At 46.2% G+C, this 19,119-nt stretch overlaps 1 protein-coding gene across 1 annotated transcript; it reads left to right on the top strand.

Moving 5' to 3' along the window:
- The first annotated feature begins 1,524 nt into the window (after positions 1–1,524).
- Positions 1,525–12,187, top strand: LOC145411386 (uncharacterized). Its single transcript, XM_080281443.1, has 5 exons — positions 1,525–1,543; positions 5,061–5,258; positions 9,383–9,496; positions 11,729–11,808; positions 12,143–12,187. Exons 1-5 carry the CDS (start codon positions 1,525–1,527, stop codon positions 12,185–12,187), a joined length of 456 nt encoding a protein of 151 aa, XP_080137569.1.
- Positions 12,188–19,119: the final 6,932 nt, after the last annotated feature.

Raw genomic sequence — 19,119 nt, 5'->3', positions numbered from 1 at the left:
ACAGTAGCATCCCAGGGAGGCCTGAGAGCCACAAATGGGTTGGACACCGAAGAATGTTGAGGAATGGAGTGCAGCATCCGATGTCTTTCGTTGATGTCCACTGAGGACACACCATCTTCTTGCAGGGTGTCATACATGTCGCGAGCCTTCAAGCACACTGGGCATCGCAGAGACACCACCCTGTGGTCCCCACCACACACGCAACACTTGGGTTCCATGAACATGTCTGCCCCTCTGCCTCACTTGGTCTAAAAGGATGGTAGTCATTGCACAGAATACCTGGTTTTGTTCCTTCAGGACAGTCTAGCGCAGTCTTCCTCAAACTTTTTCACTTCATTCCCCTCTTGTGGGGACTTATTATCGTCATGGTCTCCCTTCAGTTTTCTCTCAAACTCCTCACAAATGATGATGAAAAAAATTGTTTTGCTCTCCATTTATTGTAATGCTTACAACTGTCAATGAGGATGCATGTTTTGTTACATATCAGTGGGGTAAATGACACTGTTTACTTTCAGTCAGTCCACTGATTCGAGGTCGAGTCACTGATAACGCACATCTCATATCTGGGTCCACAGCCAACCAGTTTTGGCATTGACTTCTTATGTGTGGAAGGATGGAGAAACAAGATTCACATAAATATGTTGTGGAAAATGACAAGAGGACTCTAAGTGTGATTTCACGGACACACATTTACTACTTTCACGGGCTTGCCATGACCCCCCCTACAATCCTGCTGTGGCCCCCTTGGGGGTTATGGCTCCCAGTTTGAGAACCAGTGGCCTAGTGTGACCAAATTGATGGCATTTACTGGAAATGACTGGTGTCCATGTATTACCCAGGATGGAGGACTTGACCCTGAACATCAGCTGCACCCACTGCGAATAACACCATGCCCCATGAGCTGGGAATTGTATCAGGATCTGGGACACCTCTAGCAGCACCAAGGAACTGGGGTCCATAGGCTGAAGCTTTTTCACCAGGGCTGTGATGTCCAGGTCAAATGACACAGGTTTGATTTTCCCAAACTTGATGGATGAGTCATTCCTAAAGTAGACACAGCGGCAAGTCAATTTCCACTTGCCAAAAAGTGTCATGATCTCTGGCTGACTTGATAACTTGAAGAGGTTCTTGGCTGAGATCTTCAGACAGACCAAGGAACCACCACCCAGAGGCCAAGTTTCTCCCTCGATGCAATATTTGCCGAAGGGTGAGACTCTGATTGCATCAGTGAGGCACTGAGGGTTGTTGGATATGTGGGGACCATCCACAGACAGAATGATGTACGTAACCAGTCCCGGCTGCACCTGGGCCTCTTCTGGGCAGGACTCTTCCCCTGTTGATTTTTCCATCGACGTTGACACCCATAGGAGCTTCTCCAAGTGTGTCACTTCCACACCGTCGTCCTCGTTTGCTGAGTCTGACAGGGATCATTTTCCAGCTAGCCGGTTGGTGTCCATACTGTCACTTCCCAGGGTCAAGTCCTCCACTTCACCATCACTACCAGTGCCTCCCTTGTAGGCCATCATGGCCCTCCTCGCTGCCAGCAAGATGCTAACAATGCAAGACAAGCCTCTCAGCACTCATTTATCACTATAAACACTCTGAGTACTGAGACTAATTTGACAGTATGATCAATTCATTTGTGTTTGTTTATCATGTGTAATGGGAGACTTTCTAAAACCTACTCAGGTCTTCCAGAATTTATTATTACAAGCCTAACCATACATATTCATGTGCTAGTCTCACTTAACCTAAATTGTCTAACGGAACAAAGCAGTACAACCTAACCTAACCACATTCAACCAAACCAAACCTAACCACATCTGACCTAGCCAAAGTTAACCAAGTCAAACCTAATCAAGTCTAAAATAATTTTCTGTCTATCTATCTATTGCCAGACGCCTCAATCCCATTTGGGGTGGCCACAAACAAATCGCCTCCAAGTCGCTCTGTCCCCCGCCTTTTCACTGCCCTGCTCCCAACTCACACCCCCGTCTCTCATATACCTCTCCACCCCATCCCTCCATCTCATCCTCGGCCTCCCCCTCCCTCTTCCCCCCTCCACCTCACTCACATACACTCTCTTCGTCAGTCTTTCACCCTCCATCCTCTCCACATGGCCAAACCACCTCATAACACTTCCTATCACATCCACATCAACACCACAACGTTCCTTTATATCCTCATTCGTCAGCCTATCTTTCCATGTGACTCCACAGGCTCCTCTTAAATAACTCATTTCCACTGCTCTCACTCTTGACTTGTGTCCTTCCAACAACGTCCAAGCTTCACTTCCATACGTTAGAGTTGGTATCACAATACTGTCATGTAGTAACTTTTTCACTTCCATGCTCACTTCCCTGTTTCTTATCACTGCTTTCAAAGAACCAGCAACCTTTCTTCCCTGCTGTACTCTTTCAAGCACTTCACCCTCCAAACCTCCATCCTTACTCATCACACTACCCAAGTACTGAAACGTACTCACATTTTCCAGTTCCTCACCATCCAACCTCGCTGTACATTCACTGACTTCACCTCTCTCAAAGACCATCACTTTACTCTTCCCTACATTCACCTTTAGATTCCGTTTCTTACACACTCTCTCAAACTCATCCACCAAGCCTTGCAGCTCCCCTTCGTCTTCACTCAACAACACAGTATCATCTGCAAACAGCAGTACAGGGAGTTTCCAAACACTATCCTCTCTCACCAGGGCCACTCCAACATCCACTATCCTACCTTGTACCTCTTTTATTAACCCATCCATGTACAGATTGAACAACCATGGAGACATGACACATCCCTGTTTCAACCCAACTTTCAAAGAGAAAAATTCACTTAGTTCACCATCCACACGCACTGCAGCCTTCACACCATCGTAGATACTCTTCACAGCATTCAACAACTTCCCATCTACTCCATATATTCTTAACACTTTCCACAATCCTTGTCTATCCACTCTGTCATATGCTTTCTCCAAATCCACGAAAGCTGCATACAACTTCTTTCCCTTCTCTAGAAACTTTTCCACTAAAGATCTAAGAATGAATATCTGATCTACACAACCTCTTCCCTTCCTAAAGCCTCCCTGTTCTTCTCCAACTAATTTCTCTGTTCTTTCTCTAACTCTGTCAATAAGTATCCTACCATACACTTTTCCTATTATACTAAAAAGACAAATGCCCCTATGATTACCACACACTTCTTTTTCCCCTTTTCCTTTGTACAAGGGAATAATTATACCTGACTTCCAATCCTCCGGGACTCTACCTTCCTCCCAGGCCAATCTGCACATCTTCCATATCCATTCTACTACTATCTCTCCCCCATGCTTCAGCATTTCACCATACACTCCATCAATTCCTGGGGCTTTCCCAATTTTGACTTTCTTCATTTCTTCCACAACTTCTATCCTACTGATTTCTTCATGTCTTCTCACATCCCTCCTTCTCCCAGCCCATTCCTCAGCCACTTATACTCGCATTACTTCCATCCTGTATGTTCAACAATTCCTTAAAGTGTTCTCTCCATCTGCTCACTTTTTCTCTCTTCTCCACTAGTACCATTTTATCTTTCACTCCCCTGCTAACTTCTTTGCCACCCTGTCTGACTCTCTTTACCTCTTTCCAGAACATTTTCTTATATTTTCCACTTTACACTCAGATTCCTTCCAAATTCCACATCCACTCTCTTCTTACTCTCTCTTACTAATATTTTCACCTTTCTCTTCCTTTCTACAAATAACTCTGTCTTCCGTCTCTCAACTTCTTTGCGTGATCAGTAAACCCCAACATGCTGATAAATCTAAAGTGACGATTTCTGTGGCAGGTGGCAATACTGTCAGAACAGGAGGAGTGTGGCCGTGTACAGGTTGTCACTATGGTGTGGGAAGTAACTCCATTTTGTGCGGTGTTTGTGATAAGAGGCTGCAGAAGATAAGTAGTGGTATATACTGTAGTGTTGATTTTGAGTGTGATATGTAAATTACAGAAGGAGAGAGGTGGGAAGGGATTAATCTTGCCATTAGAGATATCCAAGAAGGCTTGGATGAGTGGAACTATAACAGCAGAGTGGAAAAAGGCAGTGAATGTACCCCTGTGCATGAATGAGGCCGGTGAAGTGAGTACAAAAGTTATCATAAGTCTCTCTGGGTGGTGTAGGAAAGATGCAGGGAAGAATTGTCATTAAGGAAGTAAGGGATATATCAGAATGCCTGCTGAGTGATGAACAGGGTGGCTTTAGGAGTGGTAGAGGATGTATGGATCAAATATTTGCATTGAGACAGAGTAGAGAAGGCCTTTGAGGAATACAAGTTATTTATGGCAGTTATAGACCTGGAAAAAGTGTATGACAAGGTGATAAAAGAACTTTGGAAGATTTTTGTGTGTATGACTTTTGTTTACATTTATAAAGACTCTTATCATGCCTGCATTGGCCTGCCTTGGCCACCTAGTGGCGGCTGCCCATGCTGGTGTCTGTGGCAGCTTCCCTATTCAGTCCCTTATGCCTGAGGTCACACTCTGTAACCTCATCCCAAGTCTTTTTTGATCTGCCTCTTACAACCCTACCCCCAGCATTGACACGTTTCTCTTACCGCACCCTATTGTCATCCGCCATCCTCTCCACACGCCCAAACCATCTCAGTCTGCCACTCCTCATCACAACGCCAATACACTTCAGTCCCATTCCTTTGTCTCAACTCTTCCTCCATCGTAAACCTAGCCCCCCCAGGCCCTGCATTCAAGGACACACAGCACATCCACCTAATCATTGTCATTTCTGTACGTTGAGCCTGCGAATATCCTGTTCCTTTACTGCCCACGTATCACCACCATACAGCATTACACTCCTAACACATGCTGCATACAAAGACCCCTTAGCAAGTTTACTTATTTAACTTGATGGGTAAATAAGAGTTGGGATGAATTGATGTAGTTATTTATTTATTTGTCATACATTATATCTTTCCCAACACTTTCTGAGCTGTGTACTTAGTGAGGGCAGTGGCTGCTCTGCTCAGCTGGTGCATGTTGGTGGAACATGACCCTCATCGTCGGCAGCATCAACCAATACGTCATCCTCATCATTAACCAAACCATCTTCAGCATCATCCAGGTCACTGGGGTCATCTGAAGGCTGCAGCAGTGAGAGGAGAGAAGAGGACAATGAAAATGGGTTCACTGCAGCACTTATGACAATACAAGTACCTGTCTGTTGGAATGCCCCAGGCTGTACCCAACTGGCTGGCAGCACTACAGGTGATATTTGTTATATTTTGTTAGTGTAATGCACAAATCCTGCACCAGCACCACACAACACAGGTGTCCTAAAGCACATCTGAAGTGTGAACCCACTGAACTGTGGGCTGAAGCTGCCCCCTCCTGCAGTTCACCATCCACTTTTCTGGGGATAGGGAGGGAGCTGAGGAATGTTTGTCAAACCTGGCAGTGGAGCTGACCAGTACACCACATGAAGGCATCCCTCTTTATATACAGTACTTTACTAAGCTTATATTGTATGTAAAATGGCCTGTGTACTACATCTGTCTTCACTCAGTTAACAAACACTGCACAATGAAGTCATTTAGATGGAAAATCACAGTAACAGAAACTAAACCATTTTTAACAGTAAACTTATGGAGGCCTGTTCATGCTGTTATCTGGACAGGCACCATTATAATTACTTACCAGTGCATCACCTCAGACATTACAACAGTTGGAACAAGATTAAGTTATCAAGCATCTTGGATTTTGGTAACATGTTAGGAATAATTTTCTGTGTACTGGTGGGTTAATTAAGGGCATATAATTATTTGCCATGTGGGGAGGATGAAGAATGAGAGACTGGCTGGGAAAGTGTGTGCATGAGGTGGAAGGGGAGACCGAGGATAAGATGGGAGGGTGAACTGGAAAGATAAATGAGAGAGGAGGATATGAGTTGGAGGGAGGGCAGCCAAAGGACAGGGCAATGTGGAAGCAGTTTGTTTCTGGTCACTCCATACAGGATTAAGGCTTCTGGCAATAGTAAAATAAATTATTCCTATGTATTGCCAGCAGCATTAATCCTTTAAGGGTTACTTCACTTGTGTTTATGATGTGTATGCAACCAGTAGCCAGCGTAAGGAATTTGAGGATGTGGTTTCAATTCCAATAGCCTATCTTGGGATCTTCATGCATCCATTCCAATAGATATGCACTATTATTTGCTAATTTTGTGTGTTTTAGATATAACTAACCTTTAGTCTTGTTTAAAATTGCCTTATATATATATATAGCATTATAGATGTTAAGTTGGTGGTGGTTATACACCCAGTCCCCATTTTTGCCCATAGCTTATGTACTTATTATATGAGCAGATTTCCATAAACGTAACTACTGGTAACATCAGGAGCACTTTTGTATTAGGGTTTTTGTATAAGTAACTGCATTGTCATTTTGAGTAGTGTATGTGTGGATGGCAGAGAAAAAGTTGAGTGGTGCCCTTAATACTTTATGTGTAGGTGGTACAGTAGGAGTTAAAAAGTGCTACAAGGAAGATGATTAACCAGGTTGTACTTATAAGGTGGAACCATTACTTCAGATTGTTAGGTGATGTGTTAATGACTGTGGCATATGTCACTGGGTATGCTGTTTGATTGTTATATTCTCTCTGGTGGGCAGGAAGGGGCATCCTACCTCATCCCTTTTCTTAGGTAGGAATTGGGGGAGAAATATTGGGATAATGTGTATGAACAGGCAGTTCTAGTGGTGTCCCTGACCTCTCCAGTTTGTTATATTTAACCAAGCAGAATAAAGTCGTTTGTATATATCAGGATTATACAGTACTGAAGATCCGTACAACTGCAGAGAAGGGGCTAAAGTGACTTGTTATCCCACAGGGCATTCGGCAAGTATCAGATCTGAGCCAGCGAACAGGATTGTTAGTGTGGCAGGCCAAACTGATCAGCCGAGCCACCCACTTCCTCCACCCTGTCACCCCTCATCCCCTGGCCTGCCCATCATCCACTGTGGAGGGGCAGCAGCAACACACAAGGCCTGCCCATCATACACTGTGGAGGGGCAGCAGCAACACACAAGGCCTGCCCATCATTCACTGTGGAGGGGCAGCAGCAACACACAAGGCCTGCCCATCATTCACTGTGGAGGGGCAGCAGCAACACACAAGGCCTGCCCATCATCCACTGTGGAGGGGCAGCAGCAACACACAAGGCCTGCCCATCATCCACTGTGGAGGGGCAGCAGCAACACACAAGACCTCCAGTGTCACCCACAAAAGCACTGCCTCTTGGTAAACGCCTCCAGTCACTCACCAATACCTGGATGATGCAGGGTTAGTCATATCTGCCTGTGGTTGCTGTCACCGTATGTAGTTTCCTTTGCTTGTCTGTATGTGTCCAGCTGTGTATTTTATCATGAGGTAACAAAACTCCACTGATATCTGGATGATGCATAGTCTGTCAGGTGGACTTACTGACAAATCTGGCATGGCATTTTTGGCATAGTTTTTATTATTATCTTTTCATAATTGGTATATCATCATCATCATCATCATCATCATCATCATCCAGACCTCCTTTCCCACTCTAGGGCAGGGTGAGTAGCAGTGTTCATAATTGGTATATCATCATCATCATCATCATCATCCAGACCTCCTTTCCCACTCTAGGGCAGGGTGAGTAGCAGTGTTCAGACAGCCTAAGTTTGCCCACTTCAGTGGGCCACGCTTCCATTCACTCATCATTCAAGCCCACAGAATGCTGGCTCCATTAAATAGGCCAAGAAACTTTCACCACATTCAGTAACTTCACATATACCTATCTGATTGGTTTATATTGATTTCATTTTATTATTTTTTACCACCAGCCAAGACATCAAGAGACATAACTGGAGGACTTAAATATAACTTTCAGACACCTCATCACTAGAGGTTCATTTCATGTTCAAGGAAATAATCTGGCAATAGTGGGCATATATTTAAAGAAACTACTGAAGTTTAACCTTTTGTGTTTTGGACCCATTAAACTTTTCAGTATGATGATGTATTTTATATTTTTGAAATTCACTCTTCTAACAGTTTTATCAAATCTTGACAAACAGCCTGCAGCCAAGATGCTAGTACAGTACTCTTAAAAAATATAGTAAATTTAAATTGTCTGTAGATAATGTTTTTTGTTTTGGACCTAAACATTTCAGTATGATGATGATGGTGAATTTTTTATTTATTTATTTGTAACATTTCTTCTGAAAATTTTATCAGACTGAGACTAACCTCTTATAGCCAAGATGCTGTTAGTACTCTCTTGAAGGTAAAATACAATTAATGTAAATTGTCTGTGAATAATGAAAATGAATATTTTAAAGACAGCATATTGAAAGGGTCAGGTATATTTTACTGGTAGGCTACCCACATAATGAACATTTTTTGCCAACCAATCATAGGATTGAAACTTCATTACTGGTAACTTTTCAGTAAACACAGTTTGCATTACTCTTCCTCCCTCGGTCCCAGCCTCTTCCTCCTCCTCCTCTCATTCTTCCTTCCTCAGTGTTAGTATTTTCCATCTTCCCTTTTCTCTCAGTGCCAGGCTGCCAGCTCCTTCCCCCCCCCCAACCACCCTCTATCTGTCACAGAGCCTTCTCCTTCCCCCCCCCAACCACCCTCTATCTGTCACAGAGCCTTCTCCCCCCCCCCAACCACCCTCTATCTGTCACAGAGCCTTCTCCCTCCCCCCCTGCTCTCTCTTTGTTATTTGCAGCCTTCTCCTTTCCCAGTACCCTTTCCATACTCCTCCCTCCCCCCCTTTCTCATTTGTAGCCTCCTACTCCCTCTTTTTCTCAGTGCCTACCCCTTTCTCTCTTTCTTTGTGCCAGCTCCTTATTCCTCCTCCTTTCCATCTCAGTGTCAGCCCCTTTCTCCTTCTTTCCTCTCCACCTCAGTTCCAGCATTTTCTCCCCCATTCTGTGTGTGTGCCAGCTTTGTACTGCTCCTCCTTTCCTTCCGTAACATTGTCAGTCCCTTCCTCCTCCATTCTCCTCTCTCAGTGCCAGCTACTCCCCCCTTTTTCTTATAATGCCAGCCTCTTCCTCCACCTCCTCTTCATTCTTGTCATCTTCTCTCTCAGTTACAGCCCCTTCCTCCTCCCTTCACCGCTTCACTGCCAACACCCTCTTATTGAAGAAAGAGCAACTGGTCACTTGTCTCATAATCCAGCCTGGACTAAGTAGTGTAGACCCAGGCACCTGTGCCACTGATGGGGCACTGAAGGGTTGTATAATGGATGGAAGAGTGATTTCTAACAATTTGATTATTCTTTTTTAACCAGTTTTGATCCAAAAGTTGTCTAACCAATCTAGAGTTATTCATTTGATCCCATTCACAGCAGAGGTGCAAGGACAAGCCATCAGCTACCTTAAGGGTGAGATGGACTGTCAGTTGTCACCTAAGTGTGCTTTCATAGTCACCCTTCTTGATCTTCCTACACCCATTGATACCCAGGGTAATTAATGTATTAAGTTTACAGTTTTTATTTTAAGTAAAATACATTTAATGTCCACTTGATTAAAAAGGATCTTATTTCTTCTTTATCGTTTGTCTTTTGTGAAGGTTGTAAAATTCATAGTAATGGTTGCTGTTTTTACCATAATAAAAATAATACTTGTAATATAAGAGTGGAAGGTGGGGGAGCAATCATCCACTCTCCCTTTTGTTTATCTCTTCCCCCACTCATTGTAGTCCCCCCACCCACCCCTACTCATAATAATCCATCCGTCCATTCTATCATCCAATCCCATGTTGCCCCATGAGGAGCGTAGGAGCCCGGGGCTAGGCAGTTGGTCCTGGCATTTAAGATGAGAGTGACCAGCCTCACTCATCCTTGAGTGGCATTACATGAGCAATAAACCCCAACCATTCCTTGGATATAAACCTTCACCGGCTCAATCCAACTGGAGCACAATAATTACCCACTAAACCACCAGGCGCCATAATTTGGCTATATGGTTACCACCCAGCATAGTAAATGGTTTCCTGGTGTACAGGAAACCATTTGGCTTGTCACTCAGTGTAGAGTCACCCACAGGCAGAAGGAAAAGGAATGAAGGAAAGAAAGACAGAAGAGGGAGTGTAAAGTCACCCGTAGGCAGAAGGACAAGGAAAGAATGAAGGAAAGAAAGACAGAAGAGGATGGAAGGAAAGAAGGATGGAAGAGTGGAAAGGGCAGACACCTGAGAGCAGCATTACATCGAATGAGTGGATGGTGAGCGCCCCCACCTACCACATACCCCCACTCATAATAATAATAATTATAATAAGAATGAAAGGTGGAGGTGCAGTCATCCTCTCTCCCTTCCCTCTTTTTCTCTGTCCCCACCCCTTCCTCCTCCTCCTCACTTGATAATGACCCCCATCCTCTCTTCCTCCACTCAGTGTGGTGCCTTCGTCCTCCTGTCTGCTCTGCTTGATGTAGTTCCCATCTCCCCCTCTGCTTGATATTGTCCCCATCCTCATTCCCCCCTGGGCCCCTCCAATCTCTGCTTGATGTTGCCCCCATGCCCTCCTGACTCCTTGATGCAGTGCCTCTCTCTCTCATGTAATGCCCCTGAGTGACAAGTGAAATGGTCTGCTATACACCATGTCATTTGCTATGGTGGCTGGTGGTTTAGTGGGTTAAGGTGGTCCAGCTGGATGGACACTGTAAGGATTACATCTGAGGGGTGGGCAAGTGAGGCTGGTAACCGTTGCCTCATTGGCACTGAGTACCTCCAGCTGCCTGTGTAATAGGCCACAAAATACCATTAGTTGGTGTTGTAGCAGCATAACTCCTAGTTCTGTATTATTATCAGTGAAGGAAGCTGCCAAGCATCTTTTCCTTAGCTAATTATTTTTGGATAGGGCTGGTTAGTATCAATTTGTGTCATTTATGCTGAGTATGGAGGTATTGTAATGATTTAAATGACACAAGAGGATAGTAAGGCATAATAAGCAGAATTGCTAACTGATGAGAATATAAGCCTTAGTCACAACCCCCTCCCCCAATCCTACTGCTCACCCAATACAGTAATTTTTTTGTTAAGGTTGAGATGATTTTTTTTTTTTTCTTATTACCCTAACTCCACTAAAAGATCAGGTTAGGTAAGATCCAGACCCAGAAAACATATAAGTAGGAATTTGTTATTTTGTTGTATCCAGATGGTATAGAGGGATGCCTTCATGCAGTGGCACTGATATAACCATGTAGCCAGTATAGAGGGATGCCTTCATGCAGTGGCACTGATATAACCATGTAGCCAGTATAGAGGGATGCCTTCATGCAGTGGCACTGATATAACCATGTAGCCAGTATAGAGGGATGCCTTCATGCAGTGGCACTGATATAACCATGTAGCCAGTATAGAGGGATGCCTTCATGCAGTGGCACTGATATAACCATGTACCCAGTCTTGTTATCCCCCGAAAAGAATGAGGATTGACTGCAAGATAAGAGCTTGTAGTTCACTGGTTCACCTTCAGAGGAGCCTGGGACTACAGCAGCAGGAACAACATCATAAAGATGATGAATATGATGGCAATATTTATTATTATGCTGATGATCAGTTATGATCATATGATGTTTTTCCTGCTGTACTATAACACCAGGGCCCATATTGTCATCAGTTAACTTCCTAATATCTCTTCCTGTGCAGTTATTATGTTTATTACTCTAGTAACACAGTTTCTTTCTCCCTACCAGGCTGCAGCAATCCACTCTGCCTGTTGTCCAAGCTCCCCAACTCACTGCTTCCAACATCCGTCATATCATCACTAGTTAAAGTTTATTTATTGACCATAGGTAGAAGGTGGTCATGCAAATACTGTAGGTGTGTTTTGTACATATAAATGGTTGTATATTAATTGAACTGGACTAAAGTGATTATGTACACGACATTTGTACATTGCAGGTTGTGGGTGTGTGGGAGGTTCCATCATTGCTTTCTTTCTCTCTCTCTCTCTTTTTAATCCCAGGTTAGAGCTGTAGTACATATATAAAGACAGACTTGTGCTTAATGCTCAGTATGTTTCTTAGACACAGATATGAGTAAAGCTGGATCAGTGGGTCTTTTTCTAAATGCTCCATTATATCAATTTCTGTTACCCTTTGCATCAGGAGGACAATTGTCTAAAGCTGTTACAAGTAGTTAATTCATACTAAGTCACTGATGTGTGCTGGCAAAAAAATTAATGTGGCTTTTAACCACTTCACACTGAATTTTTACCAAAGCCATTCAGTATGGGGCATAAAATGTTTGCTTTCAGAGACAACACTGCAAAAGCCAGTCAGTTTGCCATTAGTTTCTTGTGATGGCCGGAATGTTAATGTAAAATAGATCCACAAAGGCTTCACAGAATGTCAGAATAATAGTTTGTCTCAATGCACAACCAATATTGCTATACTGTTTTTACTCTAACTTGGCCTAAAATTTATCTCTTTTCCATTTTCATTGTACAGTAGTTGTAATGAGATTACCTAGAATATTGTGCTAGTCATGAGGCAGCGCTATGAAAATGATGTGTTCCTGGCATTGAAAGTTAAGGTGAGGAGAGTATAGCCATGTACCATATATGTATAGTAAGTGAATGTTTTATGAAAATAAACTCTTGTATATACCTTTCTAAAAATTTGTTTCAGTTGCCTGTCTATACCTTATTTACCTGAACTTGGCCCAAATTTCTTTCAGTCTTTTATTCTTGTGCTAAGTACTGTTTGGAGTACAGCCCTGTGTGATGTTGGTATTGTCAGTCAGTTATAACATTGGTCTGTATCACTGTATAATGTATTAGTGTACAATGTAACACTAAAGTTGCCACTGCTCAAGCTGGCAGCAAAATAGTAATAACATCACATGGAAGGACATAAAAACTTACAGATTTAAACTTATAAAAAAATATATAACCATTTTCGGGGGCCAGTGATTATACTGCAGTGGCATCTTTAGTACTGTTCCTTTATACAAAGGAAAAGGGGAGAGAGAAGTATGTGGTAACCATAGGGGTATTTGCCTTCTTAGTGTGACTGGTAAAATATATGGTAGAATACTCATTGATAGGGTTAGGCATATGACAGAGGAGCTAGTTGGAGAAGAACAAGGGGGATTTAAGAAGGGAAAAGGGTGTGTAGATCAGATATTTGTTCTAAGATGTTTAGTGGAGAAGTATCTAGAGAAGGGAAGGAAAGTGTATGCTGCCTTCATGGACTTGGAGAAAGCTTATGACAGAATAGATAGGCAAGGTATGTGGAAGGTATTAAGAATATATGGAGTGGAGGAGAAATTGATGAGTGCTGTGAAGAGTATGTACAAAGGAGCTAGGGCTACGGTGCGAGTGGATGGTGAGCTGAGTGAGTTTTTTTATCTCATTGTGGGGCTGAAACAGGGTTGTGTGATGTCTCCATGGCTGTTTAATATATACATGGATGGGGTTGTAAAGGAGGTGCAAGGTAGGGCAGTGGATGTGGGGGTGGCTCTAATGAATGAGGGTGAGATTTGGAAGCTTCCGGTGTTGCTGTTTGCTGATGATACAGTATTGTTGAGTGAAGATGAATGGGAGTTGCAAGGTTTGGTGAATGAATTTGGGACAGTGTGTAAGAGGAGGAATCTGAAAGTTAATGTAAACAAAAGTAAAGTTATGGTGTTTGAGAGGAATGAAGTCACAGAGTGTGCAGTGAGGTTGGATGGTGAGGATATGGAGAATGTGAGTGCATTCAAGTACTTGGGTAGTGTGATGAGTAAGGATGGAACTTTGGGGGATGAAGTGCGTGAAAGAGTACAGCAGGGAAGGAAGGTTGTTGGTACACTGAAAGCAGTGATGAGAAATAGGGAGGTGAGTATGGAAGTTAAGAAGTCACTGCATGATGGTATTGTGATCCCTTCCCTGACATATGGAAGCAAGGCATGGACCTTGCAAGAGAGGAACAAGTCAAGAGTGAGAGCAGTGGAAATGAGTTACTTGAGAGGAGCATGTGGAGTGACATGGAGGGACAGGTTGACGAATGAAGAAGTGAAGGAACGTTGTAGGGTAGATGTGGATGTGGTTGAGAAGATTAGGAGAAATACACTGAGGTGGTTTGGACATGTGAAGAGAATGGAGAATGAAAGACTGACTATGAGGGTGTATGTAGGTGAGGTGGAGGGAGGGAGAGGGAGGGGTAGACCGAGGATGATGTGGAGGGATGGAGTTCAGAGGTATATGAGGGAGGGGGGAGTGAGTTAGAGGGAGGGCAGTCAAATGGTAGGTGACAGAGCGACTTGGAGGCGTTTTGTCTGCGGCTACCCTTTGCGGGATTAGGGCGTCGGGCTATAGATAGATAGATAGTATACAGAAAGTCCTTTGAGATGGCACTAGGAGAGACACTGAGGTGGTTTGGCCATTTGTGGAGGATGGAGCATAAGAGACTAACTAGGAGAATGTATGAGAGTGAGGTGGAGAGGAGGAGTACGAGGAGGAGATGGAGGGAGACTTATGAAGAGGGCTGCCTGTGTTAGGAGGAGGGCTGTGTTAGGAGGAGGGCTGTGTTAGAGGAGGGCTGTGTTAGAGGAGGGTTGTCTGTGTTAGAGGAGGGCTGCATGTGTTAGGAGGAGGGCTGCCTGTGTTAGGAGGAGGGCTGTGTTAGAGGAGGGCTGGCTGTGTTAGGAGGAGGGCTGCCTGTGTTAGAGGAGGGCTGTCTGTGTTAGGAGAAGGGCTGTGTTAGGAGGAGGGCTGTGTTAGAGGAGGGCTGTCTGTGTTAGGAGGAGGGCTGCCTGTGTTAGAGGAGGGCTGTCTGTGTTAGGAGAAGGGCTGTGTTAGGAGGAGGGCTGTGTTAGAGGAGGGCTGTGTGTGTTAGGAGGAGGGCTGGCTGTGTTATCCAAGCCACTGTAGGTACTGTACAAGTGGTGGCCTTTTATCCAAGCCATTATCAGTGTAGTTATGGTTATTCCTTTGCCTTATGCCATAAAGGAGACCCAAACACCGATTCCTTTGACACCTTTGGCATTGTCATCAAAGCCGCTCTACGTTCCAGGCTTATGTCACAGTCACCCATGCCAAAAGCCATCAGGGGTTTTCTGTTAGGTAGACACTGCCCCCTTATCAAAGCTTATTACTGCTCTGAATGTGGCCCAGAAACAATACTCTACTTCGTGACGAGCATTGTACTGAATTAGTCTTAAGTGTTCTAGGTGGCTCTGGAGATATCGTAACAACTCTTCCTTAGCGACTTAATACAACTTAATACTGTATATGCAATACAGGTCTGTCTGCCCTTGTTTATCACTGGTACCAAATAACTAAAATACAGCACCAGTTCTGGCCGCAATCCTACCAGGGCCGTAGTGGCCGAGTGAGTAGAGAGGTGGCCTGCCACCTGGAAGACCCGGGTTCAAATCCCAGGTGATAGAGGTATGTTTAAACATGTGTCAGTGTCCTTAGTGGCCTGTCCTTTGGACCCGGGTTCGACTCCCGGTTGACTTAGAGGTTAATTAAGGTTGTTTGGCAGTCACGTAGTGACCTGCCCGGTGGCGGGGGTGTGGGCAGTCACGTAGTTGAACTGCCGGGGGGGAATGTAAAAGTCTACACTTACAGTACACACACACAAGACACGCACACATCTACCAAGACAGACACACACAGTAAGACAGACACACCCACCTACAACAGAACACATGCATCAGGGTGGGGCGTGGAAGGTAGGGGGGTTTTATTGCAAAGTCCAAAAAATGATATACCCTTTTTTGGACTTTGCAATAAAACCCCACTTCCTTCCACGCCCCACCCTGATGCACTAGTTCGTGTGTGTCTGGCTGTACGTGTGTGGAGTGCTTGAGTGTATGTGTGTGTCTACAGGAATGTGAGTTCGTGTAAGTATGCATGTGTGCAGCAAGTCACTACGGACCCGCCACAAATGTTGTTAAACTTTCACCTTTATCCACCCAGGGATCGAACCCGGGTCATCTGATTTAATAAGCCAAGCCTATACAGACTCGGCCATCACGATCATACTTATTCAGGTTCGGAAACTTCTACTGTATTTTGCTAAGTTGTTACCTGAAAAAAAAAAAAAAAAAGTGATATTAAAGTGTACCATGCAGAATAAGTTGCTAAGGAAACGTTGTTACGATCTAGAGGCACTTAGAATGCATAAGACTAATTTAATGCTAGTCACGAAGAAGTAAAGAGTATCGTATATCTACTTATATACAGTATAGGAAGCAAATAAAACAGGACTTAGTGTTTTTTTTCTCGTTTTTATTTTGCATGCTTTCCAATACTTTCCTCACCTTCCCTGGGTTGTTTTTATTTACCGTATCTGTCAGGCTCCTATGCACTCGGCTGGACCAAATCGCCTCTTGTCAGCTGTAAAGAAATGCTAGAGTTATTCCAATCATGCGGGCGTTAGTGCTGACAGTGTATTAACTCTCTAAGGCTCCTATGACTCGCCCTCAGCTCAGTAAAATCGTCTGGTTTAACTGCAATGTCACTAGAATTGTCCCGAGCAGCAGGGGGTTAATAAATGCCTAAGCTAACCCTCTAATGCTTGGCAGTGCTCTATGTTCAGTTGACGGAGGGACTATGCTGTTTGGCTGAGAGAAATTCAAAGGAGTCTGGCAGAGATGATGCGATAAATACTCACACTAGCCTGGCTATATATGCACTTGCCATCTCCCCATCTCCATTTCTGACCTGTAGCAAACACTAGAATACGATGCTAGTCACGAAGCAGTGCTATGAAGTGGATGCAGGGCAGTAGTATTGTCTTTGCCTCTGAGCTACGGGAATAACCTACAACAGGACGAAAAATTCCACCCACTTCATCTATACTTACGACTCAGCATTCAAAACAGAGACAGACAGGCAGACAGACAGACAGAGAGGGCAATTTTAGGCCAAGTTAGAGTAAAAAGAGAGGTCTGGACCGCTTGACCTCCTCCCGTCGCACAATGCAGCGGTGGCGCCATCTAATGCGTGGAATGCGCGAGTGCCAGGTCATTTCAGTACGAGGACGCATGTCAGTTTGTCGAAATGGAGAGGTTAGATATAAATTCCAGTGAGTCCTTCCATAAGACAAGGCTACCTGAAGCTACATAACATCCTCTGGCGGTATCAGAAATAAAGTATAATACATCTGCACTATATAAAAACATCTGTCCACCTCCAGGACTCGATCCCTGGCGCCTAGAACAACGCATTCCATCTGCTGACGTCATTTTTTACTCTTTCTCATTGCCAGGCTTCAGAGGATTCCAAGCAGCTTAAGGAAACCCTCTCAAGATGATGGCACAGGAACCGTCTTCATTAACTGCCAGACTGAGAACGATTTATTACATTTGTTCTGACTAATATCACACCTCACCCAACCCCACTCCAACCCCCTGCACCCCACCCATCCCCCTCCTACCCCCTGCACCCCACCCAACCCCCTCCTACCCCACTGAACCTCACCCAACCCCACTCCAACCTCCTGCACCCCACCCAACACTACTCCACCCACTGCACCCCACCCAACCCCCTGCACCCCACCCATCCCCCTCCTACCCCCTGCACCCCATCCAACCCCCTGCACCCCCTGCACCCCACCCAACCCCACTCCTACCCCCTGCACCCCACCCAACCCCCTGCACCCCACCCAACCCCCTGCACCCCACCCAACCCAATTCCAACCCCCTGCACCCCACCCAACCCCCTCCTACCCCATCCAACCCCACTCTACCCCCCTGCACCCCACCCAACCCCCTCCTACCCACTGCACCCCACCCATCCCCCTCCTACCCCCTGCACCCCATCCAACCCCCTGCACCCCACCCAACCCCCTCCTACCCCCTGCACCCCACCCAACCCCCTCCTACCCCCTGCACCCCAGCCAACCCCCTGCACCCCACCCATCCAACTCCACCCACTGCACCCCACCCAACCCCCTGCACCCCCTGCACCCCACCCAACCCCACTCCAACCCCCTGCATCCCACCCAACCCTACTCCACCCACTGCACCCCACCCAACCCCCTGCACCCCACCCAGCCCAATTCCAACCCTCTGCACCCCACCCAACCCAATTCCAACCCCCTGCATCCCACCCAACCCCCTCCTACCCCACTGCACCCCATCCAACCCCGATCCTACCCCACTGCACCCCACCCAACCCCACTCCAACCCCACTGCACCTCATCCAACCCCACTGCACCTCATCCAACCCCACTGCACCCCACCCAACCCCACTGCACCCCACCCAACCCCACTGCACCTCATCCAACCCCACTGCACCTCATCCAACCCCACTGCACCCCACCCAACCCCACTGCACCCCACTCCAACCCCACTGCACCCCACTCCAACCCCACTGCACCTCATCCAACCCCACTGCACCTCATCCAACCCCACTGCACCTCATCCAACCCCACTGCACCCCACCCAACCCCACTCCAACCCCACTGCACCTCATCCAACCCCGATCCTACCCCACTGCACCCCATCCAACCCCACTGCACCCCACCCAACCCCAATCCTACCCCACTGCGCCCCACCCAACCCCCTCCTACCCCACTGCATCCCACCCAACCCCCTCCTACCCCACCCAACCCCAATCCTACCCCACTGCACCCCACCCAACCCCACTCCTATCCCACTGCACCCCACCCAACCCCATCCTACCCCACCCAACCCCAATCCTACCCCACTGCACCCCACCCAACCCCCTCCTACCCCACTGCACCCCACCCAACCCCAATCCTACCCCACTGCACCCCACCCAACCCCAATCCTACCCCACTGCACCCCACCCAACTTCAACCCCACCCCACTGCACCCCACCCAACCCCACTCCTACCCCACTGCACCCCACCCAACCCCGATCCTACCCCACTGCACCCCACCCAACCCCAATCCTACCCCACTGCACCCCACCCAACCCTACCCCACCTCACCCCACCCAACCCCAACCCTACCCCACCGCACCCCACTCCTACCCCACTGCACCCCACCCTACCCCACTCCTACCCCACTGCACCCCACCCAACCCCAATCCTACCCCACTGCACCCCACCCAACCCCACTCCTATCCCACTGCACCCCACCCAAACCCCTCCTACCCCACCCAACCCCAATCCTACCCCACTGC

Source organism: Coenobita brevimanus, chromosome 1 (assembly GCF_032717465.1).
Source record: "Coenobita brevimanus isolate Jiangsu-jjx chromosome 1, ASM3271746v2, whole genome shotgun sequence".
Taxonomy (NCBI): domain Eukaryota; kingdom Metazoa; phylum Arthropoda; class Malacostraca; order Decapoda; family Coenobitidae; genus Coenobita; species Coenobita brevimanus.
The sequence above is the reverse complement of the archived record's forward strand: the minus strand, read 5'-3'. Positions and strand labels throughout refer to the sequence as shown.

What these genes read in the sequence shown, in the direction of transcription:
- LOC145411386 (XM_080281443.1), top strand. An exon ending in ACTGGCTGGCAGCACTACAG is followed by an intron (nt 5,259 to 9,382) that starts GTGATATTTGTT and finishes CATTCACAGCAG; the next exon opens with AGGTGCAAGGACAAGCCATC. An exon ending in TCATATCATCACTAGTTAAA is followed by an intron (nt 11,809 to 12,142) that starts GTTTATTTATTG and finishes CCTTTGCATCAG; the next exon opens with GAGGACAATTGTCTAAAGCT.